At 49.5% G+C, this 26740-nt stretch overlaps 1 protein-coding gene across 1 annotated transcript in view; it reads left to right on the top strand.

The window, feature by feature from the left end:
• HSD17B12 (hydroxysteroid 17-beta dehydrogenase 12) overlaps positions 1-26740 on the top strand; it is a 158515-nt gene that overhangs the window by 100605 nt on the left and 31170 nt on the right. The window contains exons 4-6 of the mRNA XM_063944154.1: positions 325-369; positions 3094-3128; positions 8743-8824. Coding sequence (XP_063800224.1) covers positions 325-369; positions 3094-3128; positions 8743-8824 — 162 coding nt within the window. The remainder of the gene's footprint in view (positions 1-324; positions 370-3093; positions 3129-8742; positions 8825-26740) is intronic.

Genomic DNA, 26740 nt, shown 5'->3' on the forward strand with positions numbered 1-26740 from the left:
GTGGATCGATCTGGAATCCGGGTGTCGGGATTCCGTCGCCGGTATTCTGACACCAATTCGGGGTTCCGGCGCCGGTCTTCTTAGCTGAGTCGGGATTCCAGCGTCAGTATTTTGACAGCGGGGATCCCAACCGACTGCATGATCCAGTCGTACAGCAATGGTGGCCTGGGCGTCAGAGGGATGTGCGCGTATGGAAAGAACATACTAAACATGGAAATTTAGTTGGAACAAGTACAGTGGTTCAGTTTGAGATCTCGGTTGCAGGAACCGTTTCCCGTATTCTTCTCTAACTGTTCTGTGTTTGTTTGGTTTTCCCACCTTTAGACGCTGGATAAGCTGATAGACATTAACATCATCTCAGTGTGTAAGGTAAGGACACCAGGAGATCATCTGGGAATCCAGTGAGACTCCTGACCACTATTAGATCTGATTACATGAGTTTAGATTGCAAGCTCTTTCTTATATACATAATGGCAGGCTGGAAAGACGATTCTAGCTTAGGTGCATCTACTTTGGGTGTAGGTGAAAGGGCAGGCGTACTGACAGTGACTTGCTAAGGTATCGGATGGTTTTTGGATACCTATCCGGAAGAGATGATCAGGTGCAGTGGTCTGTAGATGGCCTCTCTGTTCTGTACACTCTGCCGTTCATGAGATTACACCCTCTCCCACTATTGGGCTCTAGTTCTCCTAAATTAGATTCGGCCTACAAGGAACAGACTCTTTCGCTAAATGAAACTTTTCCCCTTTTTTTCCCTAAAATATCACTTTCTCCAGCCTCATGAATGATTTAGAGTGTGGGGACAGTGGGACGGTCTCTATTACATTTGCATTTTAAGGGTTTATTTACGGAAAAACCTGACGCTTCTGATTGCGTTTATGCCTGAAATTTAAAAGGGCAATGATTTTACTAGCAAAAGATGGCTAGTTAAATCATTGCCCTTTTACATTTTGGACATGAACGTGATCAGAAGCGCAGAGTTCTACATCCTGACGCTTCGTAAATGGGCTCATCACTGTTGTTGGAAAGGTGCTTTTTGTTGGGTTACTTCTGGAAGGACTGAGATTTTCTGCCTCTGGGCCACGTAAAGTCCTTATTGATGAGATCAAAGGTTTCGCAGCAAAGCAGGTAACACTAAGTAGTCATGCGCTCTTCGTGTGACTTGGCATACTGTAAAATGTAAGAGAGAAGACTTTGCTCCAAAGAGCTTGCAATCGGTCAGCGATAGTTAGTGGAAATCTTTTATGCTGTATTTATTTCTTTGCCAAATGCACCAGGATTCTTGCCAAATCCTTTCTGAGTAGCAGACTGAATGCTTCGCTAGATCGACTTGAAAAGAGCATCTGTATTTTGTTTTTGTTTGTTTTTGTCCCCCGTTCCTCCCTCTTCCTCATTTTTCGCCTCAAAGCCATCTGTCTTTACCCTGTGTTTTACCACCACTCAGTCCTTCAATCCAAACTGTTTGAATTTTCCAAGAAAACAATTTCTTTTTTAGGTTTTTAACGTGACATTTTCTCAATTTTTTTTTCTTCTCATTTTGTGGTTTTGCTTATTTGATTGAGCGCTTCGTGAGTATCTCTGCTCATCACCCCCCCCCCCCCTCCCCTTTTTTTTTTCTTAATGACGACATCTTCGTTAGCTGGTGGCGTTCAGGGGAATGTCTGAAACAGACGCCTATGCAGCAAGCACTCACCCACACAAGACTTCCGCCCACTCAGTCTTTCTCACCCACTTCCCTCCCATCGCCTGTCTCCGGTACTGTTCCCAGGCTGCCTCTCCTTTTCTCCATCCCCGCTCGGAAGGAAAGCACGGCACTTATTTTATTTTGCGGCTTTGTTGTTGTTTTTTGCGTTCTGATTTTTGTGTTTTTCCACCTAGCATATATTTTTGTATTTTGTTGTTATAGGCATACATGGAAGAGAATAGTCTAGATCTGTTGTGTACATTCTAAGCAAAGGGAGGGGGATAAAACAAGGGGTATTTTGTGCAATTTTTAAGTTTGTTTTCGCCTCCGTAGAACAGACGTGTTAGTGTGTTAAGATGCAGTGAGAGCTATTCACATATATTGTGTTACGTCTTGCTAGAAAAGCAGGAGGAAGCCTCCGAGCCGACGGGTGAACAGTAAATGTAAATCTACTTCTGTGTTGTGGTTTTCTTTAATATGTTTATCTGTAAACCCCACGTTCATTGATGCAGGCGAGGGGAACTTACCTCTTCCTGGAGGTGACCATAGATGAGCGCACATTTGCGAATGGCGCAGTGTTTTATGTAATATAGGGGGGAATTCAATTGGGAGCGAGGTATAGCGAGGTCAAAAACCTTGCTTACCTCGCACCCAATTTTGGATCACCGCGGTTATGTCCGCTCCCGATATCCGCAGTATCCAATTGAAAAAAAGTTGTTCCTGGGTTTTCAGAGCTGAAAACCCTGCTGCACGTGAAAAAAACCCCAAAACATACTCACCTGTCCAGTGTTCTCTCTCCCCTCCATCTTGTCACTGAGGAGGGGGCTGCCTGGAGGCTCCAGGGGTGCTGGGAGGTGCAAGCATTGCTGGGAGATGTATTTCTTCCAGCGGCCAGATCCGGGGGGGATTACACAGCAGCGGATGGGGGGGGGGGGGGGGGGGTTACCCAAATACAAACAGTCATGCACACTCACACACACTTGCAAACACTCACACGCACCCTGCATACTCGCCGCGCTGCAGAGGACCGGCTCCTGATGCTTTAGGGAGACCCCACTTTGAAAGGTAATTACTGACTAAGCTTAATTTTCGGAGCGGGGAGGAGGAGCTCCGGGGTCTCAGAGCAAGTCCTGGTGAGTTTCTCTTCTGTAATTGAATACTAAAACCCTGCTTTTTAAATTTCATATCTGCAATTGAATTCCCCCCCATAGTATCGCCAGGGAGATTTATTTTGGAAGTTGGAGTTACCCTTTAATACATAGATGCTACTTAAAGTAATAGTGCGGAAATGGGAGAAGGCGTGGAATAACCGTGCTAAGTGTCTAATCTTCCCCACGGGGTCGCACGTCTGATTGGTTGGTCTCTCTGTGTCCCTGTCTCATGGTTGTCCTCTGTTTTGTCTCCTGCAGATGACACGGCTGGTGTTGCCCGGTATGCTGGAGAGGTGAGTCACACACACACACACACACAAATAAACACTCCCCGGGCCGGACCTCATTATTATTTATAGGAGAGAATCCTTTTCTGCTGAAAAATTCATAGCGGTGACTAATGCGTCGGCCCTCCGTGGTGGTGGAGACGGAGTGATCGGAGGTGACTCACAAGGCTGGAGAGTGAGTCACCGACACCATGGAATCCTTCCACTCTCCTCAACGCTCTGTGGTGGCTTTTTCTTTTTTTTTCCCTTTTACAACTGAATTAAAAAATCTGAGTCATCAATAGTCTCAACAGCTTTCTATTCTTAGGGGGGGAATTACAGCCAGCCGAGCGAGCGAGGGGATTACCTGCCTCCAGACAGCAGCTGCTGAACTGTGGTATGGATGGCAGCCGACACGCACAGAACTGCGCTGTACTGTGTTGTATGTGCATTGGCCACATGCGTGTGTGTGGTGTCTTATTAGCTGCACGCTTTCTCCCCATCTAGAACAACGGAGGGTCTGTAGTTTGTACCTCTGCCGCTCAGCAGTTATGCCGAGCACACGATTTGTTGTGCAATCACGGTACCTTTGTCCACCATTGTGTACGCACAATCCATTGTCATCTTTCTGCTTTACTGTTTCCCGCTGGTGCGTACAGCTGCAGGTTCTCCAGAGCTAACAGTCTGGGGGGCACGTGCAGAGGGGCCCCCGGGTTGGTGCTTCCGGACCAATAGGCAAAACCAGTGCTTGTGGCTTCCTATCATAATTATGTAGACAAACACAAGCCAGTTCTTTCCCTGACCACATAACTGACCCTAACAGTTGGTTGGGGATGGAATCCCGGTGGCGGGGGTCCCGAAGGTCAGTATACCGTTACGGGGATCCCGGCCGTCGGATGCCTTCAGCAGGGCGAGCTCGAGAAAGCTATTCCCCTAGTCTATAGGTGACGTGGACACCCACGAGTGGGAATAGGCCTGGCGCAGCTGTTGGCATTCTCGACGATCGGGATCCCTGAGTCGGTATTCTGACCACCAGGATCCCGACCGCCATGATATTAACTACATCCCCTAACAGTGACACACAAACACAATTTACTTCATTTAATGTTGTTACAAAATTCATGATAAGAAACCCTTGGCCTCGGGGTGCCGCAAAAAAAAATACTCTATGGGGCCAGGATTCAAAAAAAGAATTTCATTTTAAAAATACAGTAATAACCAACTTACAGCCAAAGCACAATACAGTGTACATTGGGAGATTTACTCCTCACTTAAGGATTTTTTTGTAGAGCCTTGGACATTGCTCCTTATTTATATATGTTCCTGTCTGCCGTCTACGCGACCTATGCAGCAGGTAACCCAACTCGGATACAGCCTCAGTTCTGTTAGCTTGTGAACGTTCCCACCCCCCTGCAGCTATTACTAAATGTGTTGCCTTGTCTGTGTGGCTAGTTTCCGAGCTTCTCAGCCATGTTTTAAAGTGATCATGAGGAATTGATTTTGTTCCTTGTCCGAGGTTATGACAAAGCTATGCAGCTCTCCCTGCGCTGAATACACTTCTATGCAGGGGGCAGATGTATACTCTATCCTGCTTTACCTGATGATTTAAAATCCTGACTGAAAAGCCCAGATGGTGAATGACACCGTTTTAATAAAGCAGTGTGTATAAAATAAATGTCCCATGAACACAGTTCTGTGCCTCGCACTGAAAGAACATTACAAAATCCTTTAGCCCTACCCCAGTAAGCCTGGATGGTGAATGTAGGTGTAGGGTGCACGCTTTTGCTCTGTGCTTAAGAGATGCCTCTGCAAGTTACAAGTGCATCTAGTTTTGCGGAGAGGCAGAAAAGTGTAAACCACACTTCTTCCTCTTTAATACTAAAATAAGCAAAAGGTAGTCCTGGCAGGCCTGTTACCAGCTCTGTCCCTTTGGTGTATACTGTGAAATCACTGACCAATTTTGCTGGTAATGGGGCTTTTCGCCCTTTGAAGTGCGTGCGTCTTCAATGGCCGTGACTCACATTCCCCAATAGCAACTAATAGTGCTTATAAGGTTTTGAACTTGATGAATAAGCCCCACAACAAATTTATTAATAATCATTTACGCATATGACGCTAGCAAATTTCATGGCGATTACAAATGGGAATAAAACAATAATAAGAGGAGGCTGTGTAAAGAGGGGTGGAGGGCCCTGCTGGCAGGCTTACACTCTATAAGGAAATAGGAATGGGATAGACAATGGTAAGTGCTACTTATGGCATAGTGGTCCAGCAGGAGAGCAGAGGCACTTGGGGGGCTGTATGATCCGGAACACTTGAATACTGTAACGTTCTATGTGGACTGTAGAGGGGTGATAGTGTAGTAGGATAAGTTTATGGAGGTTGTGTAAGCGGTTCTGGAACTTTATAAACTGCCTGATAGCTGAGTTTTCAGGGAATACGTGATGGTTTGGAGACCAGGAGTAAGCCTTGCTGTGCATGGGAGGGCATTCCACAGAGTGGGCGAGTCCAGATAAAGGCCCTCATTCCGAGTTGATCACTCGATAGCAGTTTTTAGCAGCCGTGCAAACGCTATGCCGCCGCCCACTGGGAGTGTATTTTAGCTTAGCAGAAGTGCGAACGTTTTTATCGCAGAGCGCCTGCAAAAAAATTTTGTGCAGTTTCAGAGTAGCTCAAAACCTACTCAGCGCTTGCGATCACTTCAGACTATTCAGTTCCGGTTTTTCCGTCACACACCCGCCCAGCGTTCACCCTGCCATTCCTGCGTTTTCCCTGGCACGCCTGCGTTTTTCCGCACACACTCCCTGAAAACGGTCAGTTACCACCCAGAAACGCCCACTTCCTGTCAATCACTCTGCGGCCACCAGTGCGACTGAAATGCATCGCTAGACCCTGTGCAAAACTACATCGTTCGTTGTGCCCGTACGTCGCACGTGCGCATTGCGCCGCATACACATGCGCATAACTGCCGATTTTTAGCCTGATCGCTGTGCTGCGAACAAATGCAGCTAGCGATCAACTTGGAATGACCACCAAGGCCCTGTAACCGTACATGGGAGCTGGTAATGAATGAGGATGAGAGATGCAGATCTTCATAGTTATACTGGGTTAGATAAATGACATGCAGTCAGTGTAGGGACTGACTGAGCGGAGCAGCGGGAAAAGGTTCTGCGAGAAATATCCGCCTAGCCGCTGCAGTCAGTATAGAGCGTAGGGGTGACAGTCTGGTGAGGGAGACTGCTGTAATACTGAGTGTTGGAGAGGGTGAGTGCATGAATCTACAGTGTCCTGTGTGACAGATGAGCGGATTCTGAAGAGGTCTCTTAGATGTATGGAACAGGATTTGAATATTTTAAAATCAAGGATGACACCTAGGCAGCGAGCATGAGGGTAATGGGGGTATTGTTGTGTAGACAATAGGAGTAGAGATGGCAGGTCAGTATCTGCGCATGTGCACAGGCGTTGCGGGGGCGGGGACAGCTGGCGCTTTTATTCTATTTCCCTCTCCGCTGATTAGATCCCTTCTCTTCTGTATCCCAAGTCTGCTGTCTGGGTGTCACCTGCCTGTAACATTTTCAAAAATGTCTTTACCCTGGTAGACCCCTAAACTATCATTTACCCTTATCACTTCCTACCCTGATTACTGTAACCTCCTCTTCTCTAGCCTACTCCTCTTTTTCCTCTTCAATACATACTCTACTGCCACCGCCTTTTCCTCCCTGGCTGCTCCACTTGCTTTCTACGATGTACCGAATAACTCGCTTAGGGGCCCATTTATAAACACTGGCATTTGTAGTGCTGTCTGGGCGTGGTATTGCCACCCAATTATTATGACGGGATGTAGCATTGCACACCCGCAGGGACAGTGGCTCCGGACCCTGCGATGTGCTCAGTGATGTGCCGGGGCTTCTGCTGACCACGCACGTGCAGCGCCCATTGCTTGGGAGGATTCCGGGGGAGCCCTCTGCCGGCTAATTACGCCATCTATAGCGCATAGGCTACAATGGGGTACTGCCATCTTTAGATGGAGGTTGCTGGACTGGTCAATCAAAGTTGGTGAATCTGGCCTTGCTTTCCCCAGAGAAACCTATGCTGGGTTGGAATGGAGGGATCCCTCAGTAATACATTAGGGCCATACTAAATATTTGTGGTTAACCCCCAAATACAGATTAAGCTACAAATATTCAAAGATTATTGTGCCCCTTAAAGAGCTCTCTTCTTTCTGTCTGTCTCTGTCCCTGTCTCCCTCTTTCTCTCTCTCTCTCTCTCTCTTTCTCTCTCTCTTTCTTTTCCTCTCTCTCTCTCTCTCTCTCTCTCTCTCTCTCTCTCTCTCTCTCTCTCTCTCTCTCTCTCTCTCTCTCTCTCTCTCTCTCTCTCTCTCTCTCTCTTCCCCCCCCCCCGCCTCCCAACATTTCAAACCTCCTCACCACTCCTCACACTCCCTCCCATCTGCTCTGTTCAGCCCTCCTCCTCCTCGCTGGTCACTTCTCTGCCTGGCCTCCCAGCCTCAATGCATGCCTTAAAAACAGATGCCCTACCATACCTCCTCCTAATGCTCCAAATTTTTCCCCCCCTATGGCTCTGCTCCTAACACCCTTTCTAAGTCCCCTTTCCCCTTTTAGAATGTAAGCTCTTGTGAGCAGGGCCTTCTCTCGTCATGTCTCGTTATGTAAATATGCATTTTGCAGGTTGTACTTGTGTATCTGTGTCCATCTGCGTATTGTCTATATTGGTCACTTATACCCATGTAAGCTTGTGTGTCTACTCATGTATAGGTGTATGGCATTCATGTGGCGCCTTTTAAAAATAAACTATAATAATAAAAGTATGAATGAAGTTTAATGAAATACATGCCCTTCAGAAAACCAATTTGGAATCTGCTTGCCTGACGCGGATTGATTGCAGATACCAATGAAATACTGTTATAGACTGTAGCAACCACACAGTAGTAATAGTATCAGTGGGCGGTATCTGGACGTGCTCAGCCAATCACAAGTATGCATTGACCGGCATTGTAAGTGCGTATGGGTGACCTGTGCTACTGCTCATATATTGCAGAAACGTTGGCTTCAGAGGGAATTGTCGCCGTTCTCCATTATTGGAGTTTTGTATGTAGAGTTTATTATGTGGGGTCATTATGTTATTATGTTACTATTGCTCAGCTGAGTTGTATATTGTTGCAGATTCCTCTTTCACATAATTTATCTATATTGTTTTTGATCTAAAAACGAATGAATCTTAAGCGATCAATTTATACTTGCAATTATGTATATTCGATAATGACATAAAGCACGTTATGTCCACACGCTGTAACGTGTTTGCTAAGAGTGGATCAGCATTAAGTTAGTGTCGCGCCTGATGGAGGCAGCCATCTTGGATGGTGACGTCACTCGTCACTAATGAGTTACTTGGCTCTATTCTGTGCCATCGCCTGTGCCAAAACGAGTCACACTTCTAAGACGGGTTTTAGTTTTGGATATTATTGTAGGTGTTTTTGGGGTTGTATTAGGTTTGTACCCTGCAATGGTTTCTCTTGGCTTACTCTTTCTGTGCATTATTGTGCGGTAAATGGCGGGTGACCGTATTATACAGATGTTGTCGGACTCTGCTGTAGCGCATGATCATCCTCTTTGTCTTTCAGATCTAAGGGTGTTATTCTGAATATCTCCTCTGCCAGCGGCATGTACCCGGTCCCATTACTTACTGTGTATTCCGCTACCAAGGTAGGTACTCCACTCCTGTGCTGTAATCTGACTGGTGCCTAGGACTCTGCCGTGTGTGTGTGTGTGGGGTGGGGGGTTTGGCCTACCTCTTTGTGATTGGCCAGTTTACTGGTGGTAGGTCAGCATCTAATAACTCAAGCCTCGGTACAGACGAGTCCCCCTGGACACAAGATCATTCAGTTTATAGAAATCGTGTGGACGCTGAGCCGTGTACAGATGTGTCCTCATACGTCTTTGCTGCAGTCACGCCATACAGCCCCTCCTGGCATTCCAGGTCGCATGAGAATCTTCTAGCCTCAGGCGTCTTTTTTTTTTGTTGTTGCAAAAAATGCGTTAGTCGCAACGCAATGCGACTAGTACACACGAGGAGATGTGATTTGTCACACCTGTACAGTGGTGCTTGAAAGTTTTGAACCCTTCAGAATTTTCTATATTTCTGCTGAAATTTAGCCTAAAACTAGCTCAGATTTCCACACAAGTCCTAAAAGTAGATAAAGAGAAACAAACAAATGACACCAAAAAATTAGCAAAATGATCCAATGTCGCATATCAATAAAAAGATGAGGATGCCTAATTTTTGTCTCACTTTTTTTTTTCCGTCTCATTTCTTCAATTACTTTTTTCGCCCCCAGGAGCTGTGCCCCTGTAGCTGTGCCAGTGCCTCCAGTAGCTGTGCCCCTGTAGTTGTGCCAGTGCCCCCTAGCTGTGCCCCTGTAGCTGTGCCAGTGCCTCCAGTATTTGTGCCAGTGCCCCCTAGCTGTGCCCCTGTAGTGCCAGTGCCTCCAGTAGCTGTGCCCCTGTAGTTGTGCCAGTGCCCCTGTAGTTGTGCCAGTGCCCCCTAGCTGTGCCCCTGTAGTTGTGCCAGTGCCCCCTAGCTGTGCCCCTGTAGTTGTGCCAGTGCCCCCTAGCTGTGCCCCTGTAGTTGTGCCAGTGCCCCCTAGCTGTGCCCCTGTAGTTGTGCCAGTGCCTCCCCCCTGTAGTTGTGCCAGTGCCCCCAGTAGCTGTGCCCCTGTAGTTGTGCCAGTGCCCCCAGTAGCTGTGCCCCTGTAGTTGTGCCAGTGCCCCCTAGCTGTGCCCCTGTAGTTGTGCCAGTGCACCCTAGCTGTGCCCCTGTAGTGCCAGTGCCTCCAGTAGCTGTGCCCCTGTAGTTGTGCCAGTGCTCCCTAGCTGTGCCCCTGTAGTTGTGCCAGTGCCCCCAGTAGCTGTGCCCCTGTAGTTGTGCCAGTGCCCCCAGTAGCTGTGCCCCTGTAGTTGTGCCAGTGCCCCAGTAGCTGTGCCCCTGTAGTTGTGCCAGTGCCCCCAGTAGCTGTGCCCCTGTAGTTGTGCCAGTGCCTCCAGTAGCTGTGCCCCTGTAGTTGTGCCAGTGCCTCCAGTAGCTGTGCCCCTGTAGCTGTGCCAGTGCCCCTGTAGCTGTGCCCCTGTAGCTGTGTCAGTGCCTCCAGTATTTGTGCCAGTGCCCCCTAGCTGTGCCCCTGTAGTGCCAGTGCCTCCAGTAGCTGTGCCCCTGTAGTTGTGCCAGTGCCTCCAGTAGCTGTGCCCCTGTAGTTGTGCCAGTGCCCCCTAGCTGTGCCCCTGTAGCTGTGCCAGTGCCTCCAGTATTTGTGCCAGTGCCCCCTAGCTGTGCCCCTGTAGTGCCAGTGCCTCCAGTAGCTGTGCCCCTGTAGTTGTGCCAGTGCCCCCTAGCTGTGCCCCTGTAGTTGTGCCAGTGCCCCCTAGCTGTGCCCCTATAGTTGTGCCAGTGCCCCCTAGCTGTGCCCCTGTAGTTGTGCCAGTGCCCCCTAGCTGTGCCCCAGTAGCTGTGCCAGTGCCCCCTAGCTGTGCCCCTGTAGTTGTGCCAGTGCCCCCTAGCTGTGCCCCTGTAGTTGTGCCTGTGCCCCCTAGCTGTGCCCCTGTAGTGCCAGTGCCTCCAGTAGCTGTGCCCCTGTAGTTGTGCCAGTGCCCTCTAGCTGTGCCCCTGTAGTGCCAGTGCCCCCTAGCTGTGCCCCTGTAGTTGTGCCAGTGCCCCCTAGCTGTGCCCCTGTAGTTGTGCCAGTGCCCCCAGTAGCTGTGCCCCTGTAGTTGTGCCAGTGCCCCCAGTAGCTGTGCCCCTGTAGTTGTGCCAGTGCCCCAGTAGCTGTGCCCCTGTAGTTGTGCCAGTGCCCCCTAGCTGTGCCCCTGTAGTTGTAGCTGTGCCCCTGTAGTTGTGCCAGTGCACCCTAGCTGTGCCCCTGTAGTGCCAGTGCCTCCAGTAGCTGTGCCCCTGTAGTTGTGCCAGTGCGCCCTAGCTGTGCCCCTGTAGTTGTGCCAGTGCCCCCAGTAGCTGTGCCCCTGTAGTTGTGCCAGTGCCCCCAGTAGCTGTGCCCCTGTAGTTGTGCCAGTGCCCCTGTAGTTGTGCCAGTGCCCCCAGTAGCTGTGCCCCTGTAGTTGTGCTAGTGCCTCCAGTAGCTGTGCCCCCAGTAGCTGTGCCAGTGCCCCCAGTAGCTGTGCCAGTGCCCCCAGTAGCTGTGCCCCTGTAGTTGTGCCAGTGCCTCCAGTAGCTGTGCCCCTGTAGTTGTTCCAGTGCCCCCAGTAGCTGTGCCAGTGCCCCCAGTAGTTGTGCCAGTGCCCCCAGTAGTTGTGCCAGTGCCCCTGTAGCTGTGCCAGTGCCTCCAGTAGCTGTGCCCCTGTAGCTGTGCCAGTGCCTCCAGTAGCTGTGCCCCTGTAGTTGTCCCAGTGCCCCTGTAGCTGTGCCCCTGTAGTTGTGCCAGTGCCTCCAGTAGCTGTGCCCCTGTAGTTGTGCCAGTGCCCCCTGTAGTTGTGCCAGTGCCCCTGTAGTTGTGCCAGTGCCCCTGTAGCTGTGCCAGTGCCTCCAGTAGCTGTGCCCCTGTAGCTGTGCCAGTGCCTCCAGTAGCTGTGCCAGTGCCTCCAGTAACTGTGCCCCTGTAGTTGTCCCAGTGCCCCTGTAGCTGTGCCCCTGTAGTTGTGCCAGTGCCCCCAGTAGCTGTGCCCCTGTAGTTGTGCCAGTGCCCCTGTAGCTGTGCCAGTGCCTCCTAGCTGTGCCCCTGTAGCTGTGCCAGTGCCCCTGTAGCTGTGCCAGTGCCCCCTAGCTGTGCCCCTGTAGCTGTGCCAGTGCCCCCTAGCTGTGCCCCTGTAGCTGTGCCAGTGCCTCCAGTAGCTGTGCCCCTGTAGTTGTCCCAGTGCCCCTGTAGCTGTGCCCCTGTAGTTGTGCCAGTGCCCCCAGTAGCTGTGCCCCTGTAGCTGTGCCAGTGCCCCCTAGCTGTGCCCCTGTAGCTGTGCCAGTGCCTCCAGTAGCTGTGCCCCTGTAGTTGTGCCAGTGCCCCTGTAGCTGTGCCAGTGCCCCCTAGCTGTGCCCCTGTAGCTGTACCAGTGCCTCCAGTAGCTGTGCCCCTGTAGCTGTGCCAGTGCCCCTGTAGCTGTGCCAGTGCCCCTGTAGCTGTGCCAGTGCCCCCTAGCTGTGCCAGTGCCCCCTAGCTGTGCCCCTGTAGCTGTGCCAGTGCCCCCAGTAGTACCACGCGCGCGCACGCACGCGCGCGTGCCCATGTCCCACTTCCCCATCTCCAGGCTTTAGGGGACAACCGTCTAAGGTGCGCTTAAGTCTAGATATGGACTTATAGTGATGCATTATTTTATGGAAGCCCAGCAGGAAATGAGGCCCACAGTCTACGCGTGTGGATCTGGCTCTCTGTCCCATTCTGTGAACCACTAGCTTTCTGGTTGTTTGCGACTAACGGGGGGACATGGATAACGAGTTTAATGATGGAATAATATGGAGAGCCCGTGGTAACATTAATACTAAGAAACACTTAGATGGACAGTGCGCTTTCTTTTCCCTCCTCCTACGTACACTGATGCACACTGCCATATTACTGCACCTGCTTTTCTGGCCCCTATCACCATTCTGTTCCAAAATTCTGCTTTGTGCCTTACTTACTGTATGTGTTACATAAACCATGCAGGTGAGAAGGCATCAGCTCTGTTATTATTACATGTTTGTATTATATAGTATTGGCGTGTGTATTAATACACTTACACACATGGGGCACGATGTATTGAAGTCCAAGTACAGCGGCGGTGCGGAATGCCAGCCGACCTTGGATGTTTTTTCAAATGGGGCAATCATTTACCAGGCTAAACTATGTCTTGTAAATGATTGCCCCTTTAAAAAAAGTCAGAGCTCGGCCAACATCCCACATGGCTGCGGAACCTGGACTTCAATACATCATGGCCATCATCTGAGTCTGTATGGCACACACTGAGCAATATCGGGGAGAAAAGATGCGTAAATACACCTTTCTCTTATGTCCTAGGGGATACTGGGAATCCATTTAGTACCATGGGGTATAGATGGGTCCACTAGGAGCCATGGGCACTACAGAAGTTTGATTAGGTGTGCTGGCTCCTCCCTCTATGCCCCTCCTACAAGACTCAGTTTAGAGAATGTGCCCACAGGAGCCGGTCATCTCTCTGGAAGCTCCTGAAGAGTTTTCTGCATTTCTCTTACGTCCTAGAGGATGCTGGGGACTCCGTAAGGACCATGGGGAATAGACGGGCTCCGCAGAAGACATGGGCACTAAAAAGAACTTTTAATATGGGTGTGCACTGGCTCCTCCCTCTATGCCCCTCCTCCAGACCTCAGTTTGATACTGTGCCCAGAGGAGACTGGGTGCATTACAGGGAGCTCTCCTGAGTTTCCCTGAAAGAAAGTATTTTGTTAGGTTTTTTATTTACAGGGAGCTTGCTGGCAACAGACTCCCTGCATCGTGGGACTGAGGGGAGAGAAGCAGACCTACTTAAATGCTAGGCTCTGCTTCTTAGGCTACTGGACACCATTAGCTCCAGAGGGAGTCGGAACGCAGGTCTCTCCTAGCAGTTCGTCCCGGAGCCGCGCCGCCGTCCTCCTCACAGAGCTGAAAGATAGAAGCCGGGTGAGTATAAGAAGATAGAAGACTTCAGAGGCGGCAGAAGACTTCGGATCTTCACTGAAGTAACGCGCAGCGGTAACACTGCGCGCCATTGCTCCCACATAACACACACACGGCAGGCACTGTAAGGGTGAAGGGCGCAGGGGGGGCGCCCTGGGCAGCAATTTAAACCTCTGATCTGGCAAAAACAATACATATATAGGCTCTGCACTGTATATTTGAGATCCCCCGCCAGTTTTTAAACAAAATCAAGCGGGACCGAAGCCCGCCGCTGAGGGGGCGGAGCTTGATCCTCAGCACTCACCAGCGCCATTTTCTCCACAGCACACCGCTGAGAAGCTGGCTCCCCGGACTCTCCCCTGCTGAACACGGTGACAGAGGGTTTTAAAGAAGGGGGGGCACATAATTTGGCGCAGTGTTATATACTTAAAAGCGCTATCTGGGTAAATGTTTTCCCTGGGTCATTGGCGCTGGGTGTGTGCTGGCATACTCTCTCTCTCTCTCTCTCTCTCTCTCTCTCCAAAGGGCCTTGTGGGGGAACTGTCTCCAGATAAGAGAATTCCCTGAGTGTGTGGTGTGTCGGTACGCGTGTGTCGGCATGTCTGAAGCGGAAGGCTCTTCTAGGGAGGAGGTGGAGCAAATGTGTGTGGCGTCTCCGTCGGCAACGCCGACACCTGACTGGTTGGATATGTGGAATGTTTTAAATGCAAATGTGAATTTATTGCACAAAAGGTTGGACAAAGCTGAGTCCAGGGAGTGTACAGGGAGTCGAGCCCTGCCTGTCACTATGTCGCAGGGACCTTCTGGGTCTCAAAAGCGCCCACTATCCCAAATGGTAGACACTGATACCGACACGGATTCTGACTCCAGTGTCGACTACGATGATGCAAAGTTGCAGCCAAAATTGGCTGAAAGTATTCATTATATGATTATTGTAATAAAGGATGTACTGCATATCACTGATGACCCCTCTGTTCCTGACACGAGGGTATGCATGTATAAGGAAAAGAAACCTGAGGTAACCTTCCCCCTGTCTCATGAGCTGAACGAGTTATTTGAAAAGGCTTGGGAAACTCCAGACAAAAAACTGCAGATTCCCAAAAGGATTCTTATGGCGTACCCTTTCCCCGACTAAGGACAGGATACGGTGGGAATCCTCCCCAAGGGTGGACAAAGCATTGACACGCTTATCCAAAAAGGTAGCGCTGCCATCCCAAGATACGGCTACCCTCAGGGATCCTGCTGATCGCAAGCAGGAGACTACCTTGAAGTCAATTTACACACATTCTGGTACCTTACTCAGACCGGCTATTGCGTCGACTTGGGTTTGTAGCGCTGTAGCAGCGTGGACAGATACCTTATCTGCAGATACACTGGATAAGGAAACCATTTTATTGACTCTGGGTCATATTAAAGATGCTGTCCTATATATGAGAGATGCTCAGAGAGACATTGGCCTACTGGGTTCCAGAGTCAACGCTATGGCGATTTCTGCTAGGCGAGTCCTATGGACCCGACAATGGACAGGTGATGCCGACTCGAAGAGGCATATGGAGGTTTTGCCTTACAAGGGTGAGGAATTGTTTGGGGAAGGTCTCTCGGACCTAGTTTCCACAGCTACGGCAGGTAAATCTACTTTTTTGCCTTTTGTTTCCTCACAGCCTAAGAAAGCGCCACATTATCAGATGCAGTCCTTTCGGTCGCATAAACCTAGGAGAGTACGGGGATCTTCCTTTCTTGCCAGAGGTAAGGGCAGGGGAAAAAAGCTGCCAACCACAGCTAGTTCCCAGGAGCAGAAGTCCTCCCCGGCCTCTACAAAATCCACCGCATGACGCTGGGGCTCCGCTGAGGGAGTCCGCCCCAGTGGGGGCACGTCTTCGACTTTTCAGCCACATCTGGGTTCACTCACAGGTGGATCCCTGGGCAATAGAGATTGTTTCCCAGGGTTACAAGCTGGAATTCGAAGAGGTGCCTCCTCGCCGCTTTTTCAAATCGGCCCTACCAGCTTCTCCCCCAGAGAGGGAAATAGTTTTAAATGCAATTCAAAAATTGTGTCTTCAACAAGTGGTGGTCAAAGTTCCCCTGCTTCAGCAGGGGATGGGGTATTACTCAACCCTGTTTGTAGTCCCGAAACCGGACGGTTCGGTCAGACCCATTTTAAATTTAAAATCCTTAAACCTATACTTACAAAGGTTCAAGTTCAAGATGGAATCGCTCACAGCGGACATCGCCAGCCTGGAAGGGGGGGATTATATGGTGTCCCTGGACATAAAGGATGCATACCTTCGGGTTCCCATATTTCCTCCTCATCAGGTGTTCCGGAGATTTGCTGTACAGGATTGTCATTACCAATTTCAGACGTTGCCGTTTGAGCTTTCCACGGCCCCGAGGATTTTCACCAAGGTAATGGCGGAAATGATGGTGCTCCTGCGCAAGCAAGGTGTCACAATTATTCCGTACTTGGACGATCTCCTAATAAAAGTGAGATCACGATAGCAGTTGCTGAACAGCGTATCACTTTCCATGAAGGTGTTGCAACAGCACGGCTGGATTCTCAATATCCCGAAGTCACAGTTAGTTCCAACGACTCGTTTGCCTTTCTTAGGCATGATTCTGGATACGGACCAGAAAATGGTTTATCTTCCGATAGAAAAGGCCCAAGAACTCATGAATCTGGTCAGGGACCTATTGACACCAAAAAGGGTGTCAGTGCATCACTGCACTCGAGTTCTGGGAAAGATGGTGGCGTCTTACGAGGCCATTCCTTTCGGCAGGTTCCATGCGAGGACTTTCCAATGGGACCTTCTGGACAAGTGGTTCGGATCACATCTACAGATTCATCAGATGATCACCCTGTCCCCCAGGGCCAGGGTATCTCTCCTGTGGTGGCTGCAGAGTGCTCACCTTCTAGAGGGTCGCAGGTTCGGCATTCAGGACTGGGTTCTAGTAACCACGGACGCGAGCCTCCGAGGTTGGGGAGCAGTCACACAGGGAAGAAATTTCCAAGGTCTCTGGTCAAGCCAGGAGGCTTGTCTTCACATCAACGTCCTGGAGTTGAGGGCCATATACAACACTCTTCGTCAAGCGGAGAATCTGCTTCGCGACCTACCGGTTCTGATTCAGTCAGACAACATCACCGCAGTGGCTCATGTAAACCGCCAAGGCGGAACAAAGAGCAGAGTAGCAATGGCAGAAGCCACCACGATTCTTCGCTGGGCAGAAAATCATGTAAGCTCTCTGACAGCAGTGTTCATTCCGGGTGTGGACAACTGGGAAGCAGACTTCCTCAGCAGACACTATCTACATCCAGGAGAGTGGGTACTTCATCAGGAAGTCTTCGCAGAGATTGCAAGTCAGTGGGGACTGCCTCAGATAGACATGATGGCGTCACGCCTCAACAAGAAACTACAGAGGTATTGCGCCAGGTCAAGGGACCCTCAGGCGTTGGCAGTGGACGCCCTGGTGACACCATGGGTGTTCCATTCGGTCTATGTGTTTCCTCCTCTTCCTCTCATCGCCAAGGTATTGAGAAACATAAGAAGAAGAGGAGTACGGACAATTCTCATTGTTCCGGATTGGCCATGAAGGGCCTGGTATCCGGATCTGCAGGAAATGCTCACAGAAGATCCGTGGCCTCTTCCTCTCAGAGAGGACCTGTTACAACAGGGGCCCTGTCTGTTCCAAGACTTACTGCGGCTGCGTTTGACGGCATGGCGGTTGAACGCCGGATCCTAGCGGAAAAGGGCATTCTGGATGTGGTCATTCCTACTCTGATAAAGGCTAGGAAGGACGTGACAGCAAAACATTATCACCGCATATGGCGGAAGTATGTATCTTGGTGTGAGTCCAGGAACGCTCCTCCGGAAGAATTCCATCTGGGCCGTTTCCTTCACTTCCTACAGACTGGAGTAAATTTGGGCCTAAAATTAGGCTCCATTAAGGTTCAGATTTCGGCCCTATCCATTTTCTTTCAAAAGGAATTGGCTTCTCTCCCAGAAGTACAGACTTTTGTCAAGGGAGTGCTGCATATCCAGCCTCCTTTTGTACCTCCAGTGGCACCCTGGGACCTTAACGTGGTGTTGCGGTTCCTTAAGTCTCACTGGTTTGAACCACTTAAAACGGTGGAATTAAAGTATCTCACTTGGAAAGTGGTCATGTTGTTGGCCTTGGCATCGGCTAGGCGAGTGTCGGAGTTGGCGGCTTTTTCTCACAAAAGCCCCTATCTGATTTTCCATGTGGATAGAGCGGAATTGTGGACTCGTCCTCAATTTTTGCCCAAGGTGGTTTCATCTTTTCATATGAACCAACCTATTGTGGTGCCCGTGGTTACACGAGACTTGGAGGACTCCGAATCCCTTGATGTGGTCAGGGCATTGAAAATTTATGTGGCCAGAACGGCTCGGGTTCGGAAAACAGAGGCACTGTTTGTCTTGTATGCAGCCGACAAGGTCGGCGCTCCTGCTTCGAAGCAGACTATTGCTCACTGGATCTGTAACACGATTCAGCAGGCTCATTCTACGGCTGGATTGCCGTTACCGAATTCTGTAAAAGCCCATTCCACTAGGAAGGTGGGTTCTTCTTGGGCGGCTACCCGAGGGGTCTCGGCATTATAGCTGTGCCGAGCAGCTACTTGGTCGGGTTCAAACACCTTTGCAAATTTCTTCAGGTTTGATACCTTGGCTGATGAGGACCTTGTGTTTGCTCAATCAGTGCTGCAGAGTCATCCGCACTCACCCGCCCGGTTTGGAGCTTTGGTATAATCCCCATGGTCCTTACGGAGTCCCCAGCATCCTCTAGGACGTAAGAGAAAATAAGATTTTAAACCTACCGGTAAATCTTTTTCTCCTAGTCCGTAGAGGATGCTGGGCGCCCGTCCCAGTGCGGACTACATCTGCAAGACTTGTATATAGGAGGTCATTCCGAGTTGTTCGCTCGCAAGGCGATTTTAGCAGAGTTGCTCACGCTAAGCCGCCGCCTACTGGGAGTGAATCTTAGCATCTTAAAATTGCGAACGACGTATTCGCAATTTTGCGATTACAAACTTCTTAGCAGTTTCAGAGTAGCTTCAGACTTACTCGGCATCTGCGATCAGTTCAGTGCTTGTCGTTCCTGGTTTGACGTCACAAACACACCCAGCGTTCGCCCAGACACTCCTCCGTTTCTCCAGCCACTCCCGCGTTTTTCCCAGAAACGGTAGCGTTTTTTCCCACACGCCCATAAAACGGCCTGTTTCCGCCCAGAAACACCCATTTCCTGTCAATCACACTACGATCGCCTGAGCGAAGAAAAAGCCGTGAGTAAAAATCCTAACTTCATAGCAAATTTACTTGGCGCAGTCGCAGTGCGGACATTGCGCATGCGCACTAAGCGGAAAATCGCTGCGATTCGATGAAATTTACCGAGCGAACAACTCGGAATGAGGGCCATAGTTTTTGCTTACATAAGGGTTATGTTACAGTTTGATCAGTCTCGGGCTGATGCTGTTTTGTTTCATACTGTTGACTGGTTCGTATATTCCAGGTTATACGGTGTGTATGGTGTGGGCTGGTATGAATCTTGCCTTTGGATTAACAAAAATCCTTTCCTCGTACTGTCCGTCTCCTCTGGGCACAGTTTCTCTAACTGAGGTCTGGAGGAGGGGCATAGAGGGAGGAGCCAGTGCACACCCATATCAAAAGTTCTTTTTAGTGCCCATGTCTTCTGCGGAGCCCGTCTATTCCCCATGGTCCTTACGGAGTCCCCAGCATCCTCTACGGACTAGGAGAAAAAGATTTACCGGTAGGTTTAAAATCTTATTTTTTCTCTTACGTCCTAGAGGATGCTAGGGTCCATTTTAGTACCATGGGGTATAGACTGCTCCCTTGGGAACCACGTGCACTTTAAGAGTTTAATAGTGTGGTCTAGCTCCTCCCTCTATGCCCCTCCTACCAGACTCGGTTTAGAAAATGTGCCCGGAGGAGCCGGTGGTATGGGTCGTTGGGTCGACACACATTAGGTCGACATGCATTGTGTCGACCACTAAAGGTCGGCATGCACTAGGTCGACAGGGTCGTTAGGTTGACATGTGCAAGGTCGACAGGTCAAAATGTCAACATGAGTTTTTTTAAAAACTTTTTTTGGTGTCGTTTTCGCTCGCCATGCTTCAGGCAAGGTGCCTCGCTCTGCTACCGCTGCGCTTGGCACAGGTTACCGTTCCCATTAGTAGTCCACGTGGATCGTAAAGTATGAAAAAGGTCAAAGAAAATCGTGAATAACTTGTGTCGACCTTTTGACCTGTCGACCTAGACACCATGTCGACCTTTAGTGGTCGACCCAATACTTGTCGACCTAATACATGTCGACCGAACGACCGCAACCCGGAGCCGGTCACAGCTAGGGGAGCTCCTAGGAGTTTTTCTAGTTTTATTATTATCGGAGTTAGTTAGGTACAGGCAGGCTGCTGGCAACAGCCTCCCTGCTTCGTGGGACTTAGGGGGGGGAGTAGGAACCAACTCTAGAAGTTAATGGTTCTCTATCTCCGCTGACAGGACACTGAGCTCCTGAGGGTGCTGATCGCAAGCCCACGAGGCGACCGCTCACTCCCGCAGCACGGCCGCCACCTCCTAACAGAGCCAGAAAAAAGAAGAGTGGTGATTACAGCGCCGGCGGCCCGGAGAGCGGGTCGCCGGCGGGAATGACTGCACAAGGGTGGGAGCGCAGCTCTGACAGGCTGTGCTCCGGAAGGCTCAGCGGCACACTGTGTACGGCGCTGTGAGGTGCGTCCTGGGCCAGCGCAATCGCCCTACACAGGGGCTAATCCCGCTTTTAGCGAAAAAATACCTCAGGCCAGTATAATACAATAAGTGCGGGAAGACGCGCCATTACAGGGGGCGGGCTTCTCCTCAGAGCGGATCCAGTACTTACCAGCGCCATTTTCTCCCTGCAGTTCATCATCAGAGACGCTGACAGGGAGCGCAGCCCTCCACGTAACTCCAGCATACCTCTGCGGTACCAGGGTGTTATGGACAGGGGGGAGAGTGATTATAGAACTGATTACCCTGTTAAGGTTACTCAGTCAGCGCCAGGCTTTTATATTAACTGTTTACTGGGGCGCTGTGTGGCTGGCTCCTTATACTCTGCGACTCTCTGAAGGTACTCTGGGGGAAACTGTGTCTGACATTTTCCTGTGTGTGTGTGTGTGTGTGTGTGTCTACATTACCATGTCTAAGGACTCTGTGTCCTGTGCTGCAGAGTGTTTATCTTCTCCTGAGGAGTCTATTCCATGTACTCAGGACTGCAATGTGCTTTCCCAGCCTTCTGAATCAGAGCCCCCATGGGTGGATTTTATAAAGGGAATGATATCCCAGATCTCCTCTAGGATGTCACATAATGAGAGAGAAACGCAGGTTTTGAGGAAATCTGTAGAGGGTTTGAAATATTCAGCTCCCACTACCTGATCTAGGACCCCTACTACATACCCGAAAAAGCGTGCTCTTGCCCAGATAATGCAAGCTGACACGGATACCGACTCTGATACAGGGGACGGTGATGGGGATATGCAGGGGGGAGATGCATCCCTGGCTAAGGGGGTGCAACTAATGATTGAGGCCATTAGGGACATTTTACACATTATTGAGAAAGTACCTGAGCAGGTAGAGGAGGCTTACTTTACAGAAAATAAGAAATCCTCCCTTCCCTTCCCTGCGTCTAAAGAGTTAAACTCCTTGTTTGAAAAATCCTAGGAAAACCCAGAGAGAAAATTCCAGATCCCAAAAAGCGTTTTCATTGCTTTTCCTTTCCCTGAAGAGGACAGGAAAAAGTTGGAAAACCCGCCTATAGTAGACTCTTCTGTATCTAGGTTGTCTAAAAAGGTGGTTTTACCTGTCCCTGGTTCAACCGCTTTGAAAGAGCCGGCTGACCGCAAAATTGAGACTACGCTCAAATCACTTTACACTGCTACAGGCGTAGCTTTAAGACCCACTATTGCTTGTGCGTGGATTTCTAAAGCCATAGTAAAGTGGTCAGGCACATTACTAGAGGAATTAGATACTATGGATAGGAGTGACATTGAATTGTTACGTCACATACAGGATTCTGCTGGTTTCATGGTAGAAGACATGAAGGACCTTGGCCTGCTTAATGCAAGGGCTTCTTCCATGGCTGTCTCAGCACGCAGAGGACTCTGGCTGCGCCAATGGTCTGCAAATGCAGAACCCAAGAAAAGTGTGGAGAACCTACCCTTCACAGGTCCGGCTCTGTTTGGGGATGCATTGGATGCGTGGATCTCCACGGCAACTGCGGGTAAGTCAACCTTCCTTCCCTCAGCAAAAACATCGACTAGGAAATCTTATCCTACATCTACAATGCAGTCCTTTCGGACCACGAAAGTTAAAAAGTCCAAACCCCCTTCCACTTTCTTTAGAGGAGGTCGGGGGAAATCTTGAAAACCTGCACCAACAGGTTTACAGGAACAGAAACCAGGTTCTGCTTCCTCCAAGTCTTCAGCATGACGGTGGACCTCCCAGCCTGGAGATAGGGCAGCTGGGAGTGAGACTAAAAGATTTCCGTCATGTCTGGTCGTCTTCATGCCTAGATCCCTGGGTAAAAGATATTGTTGCCCAGGGGTACAGACTGGAGTTTCAGGAACTCCCACCTCACAGATTCTTCAAATCCGGCTTACCAGCTTTGCTGACAAAGTGCTATCCTACAGGAAGCCATTCACAAATTGGTGCAAACAAATGTCATTGTTCCAGTTCCACCTCACCTAAAAATCAAGGGTTATTACTCCAACCTGTTTGTGGTACTGTTAAGTTCATTTAAATTACAAGGAAAAGCAATACCTAATCACACTATGGTATGAGCCGCTGCGGCCGTTAATCATATGCATATAACCTCTAAAATGTGTATATACGTTGCGTATACACGCCGACACGTTATGCGCACAATACAGCGACACGTGTGGCTGAATACACCTTACCCCAAACAAGAACGGAATGCGACACCAGTAGTTAAATGTAATGTTGTGGTCCAACGCATCAACAGTATTTACTTACGTTTGATCGCGGGCGCTCCTGGATCCAGGACTAAGTCAGTCTTAGCAAGATGACCTTCAGAGAATAGAGACTGAGCCTGGTCAGACAGAGTAGACAACAGGGAAGCAGACTTCCTCAGCAGACACGACCTGCACCCTGGGGAATGGGGCCTTCACCCGGAGGTGTTCCAGTGATTGACACGTCGGTGGGGATATCCACAAATCGACATGATGGCCTCTCGACTCAACAAGAAGCTCAAGCGGTATTGTTCCAGGTCGAGAGACCCACAAGCAGTGGCTGTAGACGCTCTGACAACTCAGTGGGTCTACCCATTTCCTCTGATCCCAAGAATTTTAAAAAGAATAAAAAGGGAAAAGGTTCCAGCAATCCTCATTGCTCTGGACTGGCCACGAAGGGCCTGGTATGCGGATCTTCTCGAGATGCTCCTCGAAGATCCGTGGCTTCTACCTCTTTGCGAGGATCTTCTGCAACAGGGCCCGTTTTGACTATCAAGACTTACCGCGGCTACGTTTAACGGCATGGAAGTTGAACTGCTGATTCTAGCCAGGAGAGGGATTCCTGACAAGGTCTTCCCGACTATGATCCAAGCCAGAAAGGTGGTAACGTCTAAACGTTACCACCGTATCTGAAGGAAATATGTCTCTTGGTGTGAGAGCAGACAATATTTTTTGGTGGAATTTCATCAGGGACGTTTCCTGCTTTTTCTGCAGTTGGGAGTAGATGCGGGCCTACGTCTAGGCTCCATAAAAGTCCAGATTTCGGCCTGGTCTATTTTCTTTCAGAAACAATTAGCTTCTCTCCCTGAGGTTCTGACGTTCTTGAAAGGTGTTCTGCACATCCAACCTCTCTTTGTGCCTCCCACAGCGTTTTGGGATCTCAGTTTGGTGCTGCAGTTCCTCCAATCGGACTGGTTTGAACCGTTACAGGAGGTAGACGTAAAGTACCTTATGTGGAAGACCATCACGCTGTTGACCTTGGCTTCAGCAAGACGTGTCGGAGTTGGGGGCGTTGTCTTACAAGAGCCCCTGCCTAATTTTCCATGAGGACAGAACTGAACTCAGGACTTGTCAGCAATTCTTTCCTTAGGTGGTGTCCGCATTTCACATAAACCAACCTATTGTGGTTCCGGTTGTTACGGACACATCTGCGACTTCAGTCTTTTTGTATGTTGTGAGGGCTTTGAAGGTGTATGTAAAGAGAACTGCTCGTCGCAGGAAATCAGACTCGCTGTTAGTTCTCTATGATGCCAGCAAGATTGGGTGTCCTGCTTCAAAGCAGCCAATTGCACGCTGGATCAGGCTCACTATCCAGCATGCTTATTCCACGGCAGGTTTGCCAATTCCGAAATCTGTTCAAGCCCACTCTACTAGGTCGGTGGGTTCCTCTTGGGCAGCTGCCCGGGGTGTCTCGGCTTTACAGCTCTGCCGAGCAGCTACTTGGTCAGGTTCGAACACGTTTGCTAAGTTCTACAAGTTCGATACTTTGACCAAACTGAAGGTCCTCAGAGGCCATTCAGTTCTGCAGGAACCTCCGCACTCTCACACCCGGTTTGGGAGCTTTGGTACATCCCCATGGTACTAAATGGATCCCAGTATCCCCTAGGACGTAAGAGAAAATAGGATTTTAATTACCTACCAGTAAATCCTTTTCTCGTAGTCCGTAGGGGATATTGGGTGCCCGCCCGGTGCTTTGTTCTACCTGCGCTGTTACTTGGTTAAGTAATGTTGTTTGGTTCAGCTGTTGCTGTACATGTTTGCAAGTTTGGTTAGCATGGCTTTGCTCTTGTTCTGGTTGTGCTGGTTCGAAATCTCACCACTATCCTTATCTATCCTTCTCTCAAAGTATGTCCGTCTCCTCGGGCACAGTTTCCTAGACTGAGTCTGGTAGAAGGGGCATAGAGGGAGAAGCCAGCACACACTATCAAATTCTATAGTGCCCAAGGCTCCTAGTGGATCGTCTATACCCCATGGTACTTAATGGATTCCCAGTATCCCCTACGGGCTACGAGAAAAGGAATTGCCGGTAGGTAATTAAAAGCCTATTTCTCATACGTCCTAGAGGATGCTGGGGATGCTTCAAGAACCATGGGGTATAGACGGGATCCGCAGGAGACATGGGCACACTATAAGACTTTGAATGGGTGTGAACTGGCTCCTCCCTCTATGCCCCTCCACCAGACTCCAGTTAGATTCTGTGCCCAGTGAGACTGGATGCACACTGAGGAGCTCTCCAGAGTTTCTCAGAAAAAAGACTTAGGTTTGTTATTTTCAGGGAGCACCGCTGGCAACAGGCTCCCTGCATCGTGGGGCTGAGGGGAGAGAAGTCAGACCTACTTCTTCTGAGTTCAAGGGCTCTGCTTCTTAGGCTACTGGACACCATTAGCTCCAGAGGGTTCGATCACTACGGTACGCCTAGCTGCTTGTTCCCGGAGCCGCGCCGTCACCCCCCTCACAGAGCCAGAAGACAGAAGCCGGGTGAGTATAGGAAGATCAGAAGACTTCAGTGACAGCAGAAGACGGCATTTGAGGTACCGCACAGCGGTCGCGCTGCGTGCCATGCTCCCACACATAACATGGCACCGCAGGGCGCAGGGGGGGGGGGGCGCGCGCCCTGGGCAGCATTGGACCCTCAAATGGCACTGGCAAAAGTGAAAACAGTGCCTGGGCACTAGTTAAGGGACCCCCGCCAGTATAAGTATAAAATTTAAGCGGGACTGAAGCGCGCCATGTAGGGGGCGTGGCTTAGCCCTCACAGCTCTGACCAGCGCCATTTTCTCTTCACAGAAGCTGCAGAGACGCTGGCCCTGACCTCCACACTGCTGTACAAGTAACAGGGTGCAAAATGGGGGGGGGGCACAACGGAGTTTGTGCTAAAATTGTTTATTTATATATATATATATATATATATATATATATATATATATATATATATATATATATACATATATATACATATACATATATATATATATACATATATATACATATATATACATATATATATATATATATATATATATATATATATATACATATATATACATATATATATATATATATATATATATATATATATATATAATTTTTTTTTTTTTTTTTTAAAGCACTAACAGGTCTGGGCAGTCTTTTTACTCGCTTCAGTACCGGGATAGGTGCTGTGTTGTCAGCTGGCAGAACTCCTTCTGTCTCTCTTACAGGCTTTGTTGTGGGTCTGTCTCCTATAGCCCCAGTGTGGTTGTGGGTGTCGGTACGTGTGTGTTGACATGTCTGAGGCTGAGTGCTCTTCCCAGGAGGAGGCTGGAGTGGGGACAGAAAATACTGAGTGACCGTGTCGGCACCGCCGATGGATGATTGGGTAAATATGTTAAGTGTTTTAAATGCAAATGTGACTCGGTTGACTAAGAGATTTGATAAATCTGAGTCTAAGAACCAGACATGGAGGAAATCCATGGAGGATGCTTTGTCACAAGCCCAGACCCCTTCGGGGTCACAAAAACGTGCATTTACCCAGATAGCTGATACAGATACCGACACGGACTCTGATTCCAGTGTCGACTATAGTGATGCCAGATTAAATCCAAAACTGGCTAAGAGTATTCAGTACATGATTGTGGCGATAAAAGAAGTGTTGCATACAGAGGACCCTGCTGTTCCTGATACAAGGGTCTGTATGTTTAAAGGAAAGAAACCTGAGGTAACGTTTCCTCCCTCTCATGAACTGAACGCACTTTTTGAAAAGGCTTGGGAAAATCCTGACAAGAAGATACAGAATTCCAGTGGCATATCCGTTCCCCTCTGGGGACAGGGAAAGGTGGGAGTCAACCCCCACGGTAGACAAAGCTTTATCGCGTCTATCCAAAAAGGTGGCGCTTCCGTCTCCTGACACGGCAGCCCTAAAAGATCCTGCGGATCGTAAGCAGGAAAATACACTAAAATCCATTTGTCACTATAGGGTCGCTCCTCGGGCCTGCCGTTGCTTCGGCA

The sequence above is a fragment of the Pseudophryne corroboree genome, chromosome 11 (assembly GCF_028390025.1).
Source record: "Pseudophryne corroboree isolate aPseCor3 chromosome 11, aPseCor3.hap2, whole genome shotgun sequence".
Taxonomy (NCBI): Eukaryota; Metazoa; Chordata; class Amphibia; order Anura; family Myobatrachidae; genus Pseudophryne; species Pseudophryne corroboree.